This window comes from Anneissia japonica, unplaced genomic scaffold (assembly GCF_011630105.1).
Source record: "Anneissia japonica isolate Jap-2015-1 unplaced genomic scaffold, ASM1163010v1 scaffold287895_len483588_cov180, whole genome shotgun sequence".
NCBI lineage: Eukaryota > Metazoa > Echinodermata > Crinoidea > Comatulida > Comatulidae > Anneissia > Anneissia japonica.
The window spans coordinates 8740-21146 of NW_022701552.1; the positions used below are offsets into that span (position 1 = coordinate 8740).

The 12407-nt window shown below is 33.0% G+C and overlaps 2 protein-coding genes across 2 annotated transcripts in view; both read right to left on the bottom strand.

The window, feature by feature from the left end:
- The window catches only part of LOC117103621, a 9489-nt gene extending 2610 nt beyond the window's left edge, over positions 1–6879 (bottom strand). Inside the window, exons 1-4 of the mRNA XM_033244205.1 lie at positions 6392–6879; positions 5085–5269; positions 2823–3129; positions 307–356 (exon numbers count right to left, since the gene is read on the bottom strand). Of these exons, the coding sequence (XP_033100096.1) occupies positions 307–356; positions 2823–3129; positions 5085–5269; positions 6392–6489 (640 nt within the window). The 5' untranslated portion in view covers positions 6490–6879. The remainder of the gene's footprint in view (positions 1–306; positions 357–2822; positions 3130–5084; positions 5270–6391) is intronic.
- A 148-nt stretch (positions 6880–7027) lies between these two features.
- LOC117103620 overlaps positions 7028–12407 on the bottom strand; it is a 9944-nt gene continuing 4564 nt past the window's right edge. Inside the window, exons 4-5 of the mRNA XM_033244204.1 lie at positions 11638–12109; positions 7028–8490 (exon numbers count right to left, since the gene is read on the bottom strand). Coding sequence (XP_033100095.1) covers positions 7908–8490; positions 11638–12109 — 1055 coding nt within the window. The 3' untranslated portion in view covers positions 7028–7907. The remainder of the gene's footprint in view (positions 8491–11637; positions 12110–12407) is intronic.

Consider the following 12407-nt stretch of genomic DNA (forward strand, 5'->3'; position numbering starts at 1 on the left):
TACAAAACACTGAACCATAATCTTTTTTACTATTTCTTTTTTATTATTAATGATTATAATATTTTTTTAGTGTATACATTTTAAAAATCTTGATTCTTAATTAACCCATTCAACATAAAAACAATATGCTTTAAAATAAAATATATCAAAAATAATATATTTCAAGCCAATCCCCTGGTACATAATTTATACACAAGCATCTAATATAGAATAATGCACATCTTCGGTATCTTATTGATTAATTAGAAGAGGCGGTATAGGCCTTCGCTAATCCAAAGTCTAAATCATCAGTTATAAGAAATTTACCTTGTGAGTTTGCGTAGTTCACTTCAGCAATGGCTACAGTATCATTGCATCTGCATATATTAAAAAAGAACTACAATATCATTTCATGTAAATATTTATGTGAAAATACATATATTATAACACACAAAAATAAATAATTGTATAAGCCTTTTATAACAGTCTTGGTTTAATGAAGGGGGACAATGATATGATTAAAACTTTTCTATTCGCTTATTTATAAATACCTTTTTTCTCTTTTTTCAAATTATTTTTTTTCACTTCGCTATAGCTAGTATTATTTGGCCCAAGTTAAGAGACACGTGATCTCAGATATGACTAAGACTTAACCGATGCCAACCGGAGTATATACACACAGCTATCGGTTTCTTCGATTTGGGTGCTAGCTTGGTGTTTTTCTTGGCATTATTTAAGCCATTTTTTCGTTGTCTTTTATACCTATTGTCAACTACATAGAGACCTCGTTTATTTGCGCTATATAAATCCATCTATTATTAAACATGACATATCTAGTGCATATTGTACGGTACCGTTAGTGGTTCATTAACATAAACAACAAAAGGTTACATTGAAGAAAAAATATTTACAGAAAGGCCCACATGCCGTCAAAGAGAAAAATTAAATACGCAACAAAGGTTTTTATTTTCTTATTTAAACTATTATTTCTAACAACTTAAATCATTTAATAGAAAGCAATAAAATACTTGTGAAAACAATAAGGAAAAATAAACTTACTCATTTTAAAGTACTAATTATAAACTTGAACATAGACATTTAAAAACAAATTTTTACCCATAATTTTAAGCGAAAAGTGTTTTTATTATCTTTATCATTACCCAGTATAAAAATCAGGGTACACATTTTGATAATTCCTATGCTCATAATAATTAGTGTTTTACTGCAAAATGAGCAAGGTAATTTCAATTATCTTTTTCGTCATTATCAGTGGACAATACATCTTTAAAAAGACATTATTAGAAATTAATTAGGTTACTTCACAATAATCAGAGGAGCTGTAGCATGGTGGACGTGTCCCCTAGTTTAAAATCCGGATAAAACGTATTATTCTTGCGAGAAAGATAATACAGCTCAAAGAGCTGCGATAATCATTGATAAAGCACTGTATTGTCTAGGCCTGTTACAAACTACAGTAAAATGACTCGATGTTGAATAAGCAATTGATGTCAACGGCGGCGGAACGTTTTTGAAAGTGGGTAGGCCATTTCATAAGGTCCAGTATGCGAGCGAGGCGAGCATCTGGCTGATTGCCGAGTGGACGCCAAGGGCCCCTGGTGGGGGTCAATTTGGCGAATCCCCCTGGAAGCTACGGGTTTTTGACGAACTTTGTATATTTTGCGCCTCTACGATATGAGCCTGCTGAAATTATTAAACATATCTCCATTATAATATGTTGAGAATCTTCCCAACACAAGCTACGTACAAACGTTCGGTAGCCCGACGAAGTATTTCACCATCAGGTAATTGATTCTTTAAGCTGCCACATTAGACCCCAGTTTTTTGTTAAAAGTATAGGCCGATTAGACCTACTACTAAAACACTCAAGCCATCATGTTTTCAATATCAAGCAGCCATCAATGCATCCACCTCACTGACCTACACTAAGCTGATGGTACTGCCATTACTGATCAATAGGTAGGCTGCTCCTGACGCAAACTCCTTCTCACATCTCAGGGATCTATCAACATCTCAAAGTTGGACTTATGCTAAACTCAAAACAGACATTGAGCATAATTATTGATGGAATAGGCAATAACATCTAGTAACACCACTCTGCGTGTATTATTCGGTATCTGTAGGTATAATGTCCTTGAATGCGATGGGCGATTTCATTACTTTCATGAGGGTATGCTTCAGCACTAAATAAAATAATGTGCCTCAATACGCCCATCGTACACGACCTGGAATTCTTCGGTATTTAGCAAAAAGGCGGAAAATAATACAATCGTCCATCATACACGGCCTTCATATTGTTGGTATTCAGGCACAGGGTGGGTGGCGGTATGCACTGACTGACTGACTGCCCTATTAATTTATTAATGTTATATTCATTATCATTATAATTATCATTATTATCATCAGCCTTATCAATATAATTATAATTGTGATTGTTGTTACTTATTATTAATATCATCATAAATGTTATTATAAAAGGGTCCGCCAATAACAAGGACATACTGTAGTATTTAAAGAGAGTTATATCGTCCCTTATATAACGTAGTGGCGAATGTGGAAAAGTGCATTTTGAGAAAAACGCATTTAAAGATTTTTTGAAAATAGTATTTTTTATAAGCACACCTTCTGTTATTTGAAATTGCCAAAATTTCTCAATGATTATAGTACATTGACTCCTAATACTGTGTATAAAATATATGACCATAATAACGATTTGGGTATTAGCAATTCATCATTAAACTTATTCGTCACTTCGAAAAATTAAAAGTAATGCCAATATCAAGGATATACTGTAGTAATTAAAGAGAGATTATGAATTACGATACCTTTTAGCGCATATGTCATATCGTATCACAGTGTAGATGGCAATCAGCACGACAATCATGACAATGGCAATTCCTAGTCCACCTATAATATCATGTTTTGTATCATTTTCTGTGTCCGTGTTTTCTTCTTTCTCTTCATTATTTTGTAGGATATTCCTGCTTTTTGAATACACTATGACTAAAAATTTACTTTTTTTATCATTTTCGTTGACGTCAGTAGAGTCTTGTTTTTTATTTCGTTGTTGCTTTTGAGTCGTAAATGAGGTTGACGTAGTGCTATAGAGAAGTTGCTTGGTTGAGAATAATTCTACGAAGAATTAATAATAAGTGGCATAGAAATAATGGTTCTTGATAACAAAAATGTAATAATAATAATATCAATGTAGTAATAGTAACAGTAATATTAATATTTTAATTATGTAAATACATATTAAATGAGACAACTATACTATAGTTGTCTCAGATACTATATAAATGATCTTAAAACTTTATATCTCTGGGTACAGCAAAATAACTTTGTATTGAGCTTTCGATCTTCACTCTAATCTTGTTCAAAATGACACTAGATTTCATGGGCCTCACTGCTGACGTCATAATCCCAATGATATTATGTCATCGTCATTGTGAAGAAGTAGTCGAAAGCTCAATAGGTAAATTATTTTGCTTTATCAAAAGGCACAAATTTCTAAGAACATGTATATATTGATAATAATAATGATGATTATAATAATAATAATAATAATAATAATAATAATAATATTAATAAATACCAATAATACGGTAATATTTATTATTATTATTATTATTATTATTACTATTATTATTATATTTATTATTATTATTATTATTGTTATTATTATTATTATTATTATTATCAATGTCATTACAATTTGTTTTGTGTTCCAAAAATCCGGCCCGAAATCGCCAAACGGTGAGAAATCGCTGAAAATCAGCCCTTTTTGAGCAGTTTTTTTAACGTATCTTCGTTAATATTAGACCGATTTTTTGGCTGTTTTTTCCTTATTTATTCAGCTATAATGTCATGTTATTTTTAATTTTAAAATCAATGAGGTGTCGTCGGAATCTTTTTTTTAAGCCAAGTCAGTTGGCGATCGCCCAGTGTATTAACTCCTATCTGTTTACAAAATTTTGCGATCATGTTTACAAAAATCACTCTAACTTCTGAACCAGTGGGCCGATTTTAACGGCAGTTTCGGTATGTAAAATAGACTAATCAAGCTGTCTGTTAAGCTAAAAATCAATTTGATTGGATAAGAGGTCTCGTCGGAACGCCCATTTCTTTAGAGACATTGACTCGATCTGACACACATCGACTAATGGTAAAGGATAGGCGGCAGTTCTCGCCGACAGGCGGCTCGTGCTGGACGGTAAAGTTGAGAGAAAAACAGCGATTTCTCAGCTAATACTTGCATAAAGTTTACCATTTTTGTATCAAAAGTAAGAGAAATCTTTGCTGATTTGTAATATGTAAACATAGTTAGAATTAAGCGTTTAGTTTTTTGTTACGAGCAGTTTAAAAACGTTCAGTTATTTTTCGAAACCGGCAGCGTGATTTTGCCGGTTCGATGGACTCGACCATTATACATGTAGGCAAAGGCGGCCTAGGCTTGCTAAATTCTAACTATAGTATAGAGCGTCTTGACTAAGATTGTCTCCTTGACTTTTTTTATACAGTGTTCTTATTGATTATACAGTACCATAAAATATATATATATCAGATATAGTGACTGACCAAAATGAATTTAAGACATTATAAAATGTTGCAATATTATTTCATTTATTATTTGTGATTAGGTGACCAACATTTCCCTCTAAGTAAAGTGGTACGGTCCAACGTGGTTGCGTGAGCTACACTGTGTGGCGGAGAGATTAAGATGGCGTGATAAGAACTCTACGCACTGAAATTAAATAGGTTCAAAAAACAAAACAAATTGTAATGTCATAATTAAAACAAATAATATTTTTTTTAAATAAATAAATTATAAAGAAATATTAATATCATTAATCATAAGATCTTTCAATTTGCACGACGAGTTGCGCTAGAACGGATTCACTATCTGTGACCAGCCTACGTTCTGTGCACAACGTATATTCAGGCAAACCACCTGCGTCCTGGAATCCAGGTGACAACGATAACTAAACGTGCTCGCATGCGCAGATGACTTCTTAGTGACGTCATTACGCTCTACGGCCTACCGTCGTCTTGCAATCGAAAGCTCCCTATCATTATAAAACGATTACCGTCATTGTTGTAGCCAGAGCTTGTCACGGTGTAGCGTGGTGTAATTACCCTTTGAGTTGCGCCAGTTGAGACTGATGTTAACATTATATTGTTATTTGAGTTATCAGCGTCACTCATCTGGTCGGATGAGATGGTTGAATGTTCGTCCTTATTGTTTATCAATGTAGTCATTGGAAATCTTGAGCTGGTGAGAGATTATGGACTATGTAATAATAGTAAAACACATGAAGCAAAAATGTAGAGTTTTTAATGCCTGGAAAAAAAAAAAAAACTGACATGTTTTCGGATCGCCCTCTATCAGGTGGTACAGATCATGTATTATTATAGCGTAGAGAGTAAAATCCAATGCATTCGATTTTCTAAATACGTAGTGATGTGTGTGTACTCAACAAGATGTCTGGTATAGATCCAGTCAATCAAAAATCTAAATACTATACGCGTAAGCATCGTTTTCAATGGCGCCCTTAATTTACACATGGAAGTACAGCTTAGTTACAGTATGTTGAAGCGTTATATACGATTTCGATTTTCATTCCTCAGTACTTTATTTTTATATCAGCTACTCTACTTGGCTTTTTTTAGCTAGGCTAGTATAATCATTTATTAATATAATTAATAATAATGATTAGTGAAGCAACAGTTAGTCAGCGGTCTTATTTGGGCTGTAATAATAATGTGTACTAAGCTGAATGCGGCGCTTTCCTACGGCGGCCATCTTGTTAAATACACATACACAACTCTGCATTGTTTCGTCAATAATCTGGAGAACTAGAGCTAAAAGAGTGTTGTCAAATGTGTAAACTAAAGAAGGTACTGAGGGAAGATTAGGGTTGTCCGAAAGCTGTTGTTCTACTTCGGGCTGTTAATTTGTGTTTACATTTTAGTTTTTTTCTTATCAGTTGTTTATCGGTAGCGAGATCCAGCCATTGTTTCCCATATCATGGTTTCCGGTATTTTTATAGGCCTATTATATATTTATATGATATATTACAGTTCGTTTAAATCCAATGCATCTAAAGTGAGGCTGGTTTTAGTGGTGAGAATAAAATCCTACAGTAAGAGGATTTAAAGCCAGGGCCCTAGGATTGAAAAGCGAACATCTTAACCACCATGGTATCTCTACTCCCGTATTATAAATAGGCCTACATGGCAACCATTCCTCTCGATTCAGAAGACTTTCATTATGCATAGATATTTTTTTTTTAGATTCGTGGGACATTTGTTAGACTGATAAAACCATAACAGAATAGCCGAGTCCTACTAGATTACCATTAAACTATATTAGAAAATATGCATAGATACTTACGATAACATAGTTGCTTGCGTAAAATAAATGCTTACGATAGTTAAATAAAGTCTCGTCATAAAGTATTCCCAGTACTGGTATCTGCTGAACGTAACCATCTTTAATCAACAGTTTTGATGAGATCAAAAACAGATAATGATATATTTTACTCGCCAATCTTGTTTATAACTACGAAGTTGAGAAAAGCGAGTGTTTACAGTGAGTTTCAAACTATTGTATTCGAGAGTGGCTGTGACTAGAGTACTGTGACTACAAAATCTGTTAATGCTCTGACCAGATTGTCAGATTTTCTTTGACAAAAAAAACTGTTGTATACCCATATATAGTCACGATATACCTATATATGGTCATTATGTGATGTCACATGTGTTGTCCAACGGGTCATCAACGCGTGCATGCGTGAATACGTTAAGGAGATGCGCGGGTAGATGATGACGTAATTACAGATGATTGGTTAGATGTCTAATTCGTCATGTTGTTTTTTCATTATCTAGTTCATACAATATTAACATATACATTATCTATTTATTTCGTAACATTATAGAATTGAAAGATGTGCATTAATAATTTATAACATGAATTAGGATCTAGAACCTCATAAACCAGACCAACAAAACGTGACACAAAAGCCTAATCTTCACTTTATAATTTATTCATTTAAACATAAAAGTAAAATAGTTTGAAACAACTAACCTTAAAGATACAGCCTGTATTCAGCCAACAAAGATTATCAACAAAATTACTTGAATTGCATATTGTGTATAGGCCTACTTACTGTAAATAATAAATTGAAATTTATATCAAGGAATATTCGTCGTCAAAAAACACTCACATAATAATTAAAATTCTGTATTCTTTGCATATCCCAGTAAATAAAGGAAAATCGTTTATGTTTTGATGATCTGTAGTATAAAACGTATTTGATGCTTTAAATAAACATTTCATTCAATTCTAGATTTCAGATTACATACAGCCGGTTTTAATAATCACTAATCACACATAACGTCTGTAAAATGTCAGCACAATTTTGGAAATTTGTAGTACATAGAATAAGGCATGCACTCTGTTAAAAGTTAAAGTAAAGAGTATAGAAAGTAAAGAGAGCTCGTTTTTAAATATTCTTTTCTCTTTATGACGACGATGAAAGTCGCTATAGTCGTCATAAAGTGCGCCCACTGCGTTCGGTTGTCTCATGGAAGTGCGCCAAAACGCAAGATATTAAAACGCATTCGTTTCGAAACTAGTAACATTAATCTAACTACGAAGGAATTGTATCTTGTAAAACAGAGATAAACAAACGATCAAACTGTGCTAGTCACTAATGGGTAACTAAAACAAAACTGACAACCGAATGAAGCGGGCGTCCTCTCATAGCTACGTATAAGGTCGTATCGTTTGTTTATACTCAAAACCAGCGTACTGCTCTCTTTACTTTCTATACTCTTTGCTGGTTAAAGGTATAAATTTTGTTTGCATTCGAATGGAATTAAAACGAATGCAATTATGTTGACACATGTCATACGTCACCGTATACATTATTTTCATGTTTTATTCTCTGTCTCTTGCTCTTTTTTTTCTTTACGCGTTTTGTTGACGCGTACGCATAATCATATGAGGGCTCTTGGATGTCACTTACGACGTATGGACCAGCCTGGTCATATTTGACGAAGTCATTAATTTCATAATGCATCGATGATCTAGAACTCATTGATATAGGCCTGCCACTGCTCATTCTATCGATGACATTATGACTGCGCACGCGTGCCTTATATGTAGATACATCACGCGCATTTGTATATGTTGACGTCATTTTAGGTGAATTGATTGGTTTAAGTTTGATATCTTGTTGATAATGTGCACCCTCGGTAATTACATCATCGTATTTTTGTTTAGACAACCTATAACGCCTACAATCACCGAGACTGAGGTTCTTCCGAACTGAGTCGTTTTTTCGACGTTTATCCACATGTATAACTGAATATCCATGCTCATAATCGCTGGCGGCATTTCTTGCATCCATGTCTGCAGCGTATGTTTTGGTTAAATTTAGTTTTTCGTTCGTAATACTTAGATTCTTGGGTGGATCAGATGCGTTTGACCTGAAACAACAAATAATATCAAACAAAATACCTTATTACTAAGTTTTAAAGATGAACAGTAATCGTTTCATTAAAAAAAAAAAAAGGACTAACGTCAACTTACCACAATTCCTATTATTACGACTACTGTGCTTCAATTTCTCCCATATCACTCCTCTCACCCCACACTATTAATTAACGACAGCAGCGAATCACTTACCATCGTACTTATCACCAACATAGATTTTTCCGTCAAAACATCATAAAAATGATTGTGAATATCTAATTATGTTAAATGATATAAGATACAGGCTCCATCAGATACTCTCCGTAAGATTATCGAATGTACCCTTGAGAACGTTAGTTAAAATTATTTGCTGCTTATATTTTTAAGACTCTGGTAGTGATTGTAAGACTTAAAGAAATGAGAAACTTCACATTGTACCGACAGGATAAGTTTCAATATCTATGTAGGATACACCAGATGAACTTATTTAAAATTTATTACCATCTTGTTTTGTCGTTTTCACAAAACAGAATTCACATAAATATTTGAAACAACCATCACGCAGACATATTTTATTAATTGCATTGAATGGATAAGAGCTAAATATTTAATAGACATTCAAATTAGTATTTCCTTTATCCTATGATGATTATGCCTATACTGTACGGTAAATTCACTGCCGCGCGTTCATGAAAAATGACTGTACGCGGTCGAACGCCCTCAATGGCAAGAAGGTAAATGCGACAGTTCACAAGCACCATACGTTTACAAGACGTCATAACCACTTACAGAGATTATCTTCTTAAAATAATCTCGCCCTTACATGGTTGACGTACGGGACAGTTTCCAAAATTGGTTTCCGTTAATTATTGGCTGTAAAACGTCTAATGTTAAGGTCATTTCGGTCAAAAAATACTTATTCAAACCCCATGAAACGTATAGTGTAAGTAATGGGTCTAAGGCAGGATTTTTCAACATTAATAATTTTAGCATAGGCTATTAGGGCTACGGAATATAACAAAAGACAAATAATCGCAATAGGTAAGTTCAGAGATATAAACCATACCCACCGATATTGATGGGAGGGATTATTTTAACATAAGGAGCTATGATAAGCGCTGTTGGCAAGAAGCGCTATATGTCTAAAATATCATATCAATGCATGCTCAAAAGTGTGGATAAAATGTATAAACCTTTACAAATTATCACCGATTGAAATAAAAAAAATGTTGTCACGAACATCTGTCATTCTGAATGTATTGGAAAATACACTGATGACAACAGAGGTTATAACACGTCATGGGAAGTGCTGTGCAACACTGAGCCAGGCACGCATCGGCACGATGAATACAATATCATTTACGCATTATTAAGATATTTTTTTTAACGTATACCAAACTGAGATGTGACGTCACAAATATAATACAGATAACTTGTTTGCGATTTGTGTCAGATGTTTATCGGACGTAGCATTATTATTATTGAATGGATGCCAAGTTAATGTTAGGATTAGCGAAACTGTGAATGTAATTTTCTAATTATATTATTTCTGGGAACGGCATTATTTGTAAATTGTGATAACCAGTGTTATTGTTATAAACCTCTGCAAAAGGTAATACATACTTTACAGCGAATAAATTTGAGCCGGATACTGAGAATATCGACCGTCTCCGGAAGCTTCAATGCTCTACATGGTTCACTACCTTTTTTTTCTCTCTTTCGTGGCATAACCACCACATTTATTTCAACAATCTTCATTAAAAAGGAACAATACAATATTTCCTTTTTTTTTCAAGTTCTTTTCATTCCCTTCTTTTTTTTTTAAATATTTATATAATTCAATGACAACAGTACTATCAAATTATTATTATTATTTATAATCAGTTTTAACCACAGAAAACATCAATAGTAAATATTGATAAAAACCATAGTGTACATATATATATATACATATACACACACATACATACATATATATATATACACACATACATACACACACATACACACACACACATATACATACACACAAATATATTTTTATATATATATATTTGTTTTGCAAATAAAAATAGTTTACGGCTAACTTTATTGCTTATACATCCTAATGCGACTCAGATAACACCATCACAATGTGTGGGTAAGGGGTGACCATGAAGTCATAGCAACTGAGTCGTTATATCATTACATATATTATTATTACAGGCCATGTGCTTGACTTGTTTAAACTTAATAATTTCAACTACAAATATAGTATTGAAATGACAAGTTAACTGAATATAAAGTATACATCATAAAACTTCTAGTGGATATTTCTAGAGAAAACCTTTCCTTAAGTTTTCAAAGAATCAGAAGACCAAGGCTAAGGCCAGGCACTTTGATATTATTATTCTTATTATTATTATTATTCTTATTATTATTATTATTATTATTATTATTATTATTATTATTATTATTATTATTATTATTATTATTATTATTATTATTATTATTATTATTGTTTTTTTTTTTTTTTTTTTACTTGTTTTCTTTGAATTTGAAATAGTGAACTACATGACTGAACAAGCTTATTAGAATTTTTGGTACATCAGTATAACAGTAGAAGATGGTATGGGAGAGGGACATTTAATGAAGAATTAAAATGGCGAAACAAACAAAGCAATAGTCTGAAGTACTGCATTTTATGCAAGTGAAATTTGAAAGGATAGTCAAGAGGGGAATTGAAGCATTCGAGATGTGGTTATGGAGGAAATTTGAATGAGGAAAAGCAAATTGGAATCATAAATGTAAAGTAAGAGAAAACAATGAGATGATTGCAAGTAATAACAATCTAAATATTAGAAAACAAACAATCAAAGCTGGAGTACCAAGTCGTATGCAAGTGAAATTTGAAGAGACAGACAGGAGAAGAATTGAAGCATTCGAGGTGTCGCTGTGGAGAAAATTGATACCAATGAACTACACAGAAAGGAAGACAGATGAAGAGGTGTTCCAGATGGTGGAAGAAGAACTTAACATTATTAAAATGATACAAACAGACAAATTGAGATTACTGCATCAGTAGTAGACCATTTAGTGTAGTTCATCATGTTTTTTTTATACACTGTTGGATGACATGAAGAAAAAATAAAATTTATGATCATTTATAAATGAAAACTCACCATCTAGTTATATCTGGTTGCTCTTCATGATGCCGATATCTAAAAAAGCAGACAGCCATCAAAGCAACGCCAACCATCACAATTGTACCAACAAAAAATATTCCAGCAATTAAATGGGTTGCATTTTTTTTCTTTTTAGTATCATTATGTGGTTCGTTGTGATTGACTACCATTTTCTTCTTCTTTTTCAATGTTTTTTTGGTTGTTGTTTGCTTCGTTGTCGTTTCGGTTACCCAAGGCCACCAGGTTGGCCACAGGTTGGGGACACCTGGTCCTGGGTTGGATTTGACAGTTGGATTCAAGGCGTTGGTAAATTGCTTAGGGGCGAACGGTGTTCCTCCTGGCCGCAATGCGTAAGTTACGCTCCGCGAAGCGGTTGCGGTCGCTCGTGGTTTCTTTGTGGTTTGGCCAGATTTTAGAGTCGGTGGATTTGCTGGCGGCGGTGAAGCACAGTATGTGCTTATTGGTAATGCTAAATCGATTTAAAAAATCAGTTAATATAACATGAGGGTAATAATAATATTGATATAAACTACGACATTGAAGTAAAATGCTACCAGAAATACTGAATCAAAATTATCAATAATCTGAACTTAGTTTTTTTTTTAGGAAGTGTATGAATATTGGGACTTGATATTTTACTAGAATAAATTAGCATATTCTCGTAAGGTCAACAATGTTCAACATTGGTCTCTTTTACTTTTAACCTCAACATGTCAATATATATATATATATATATATATATATATATATATATATATATGTATATG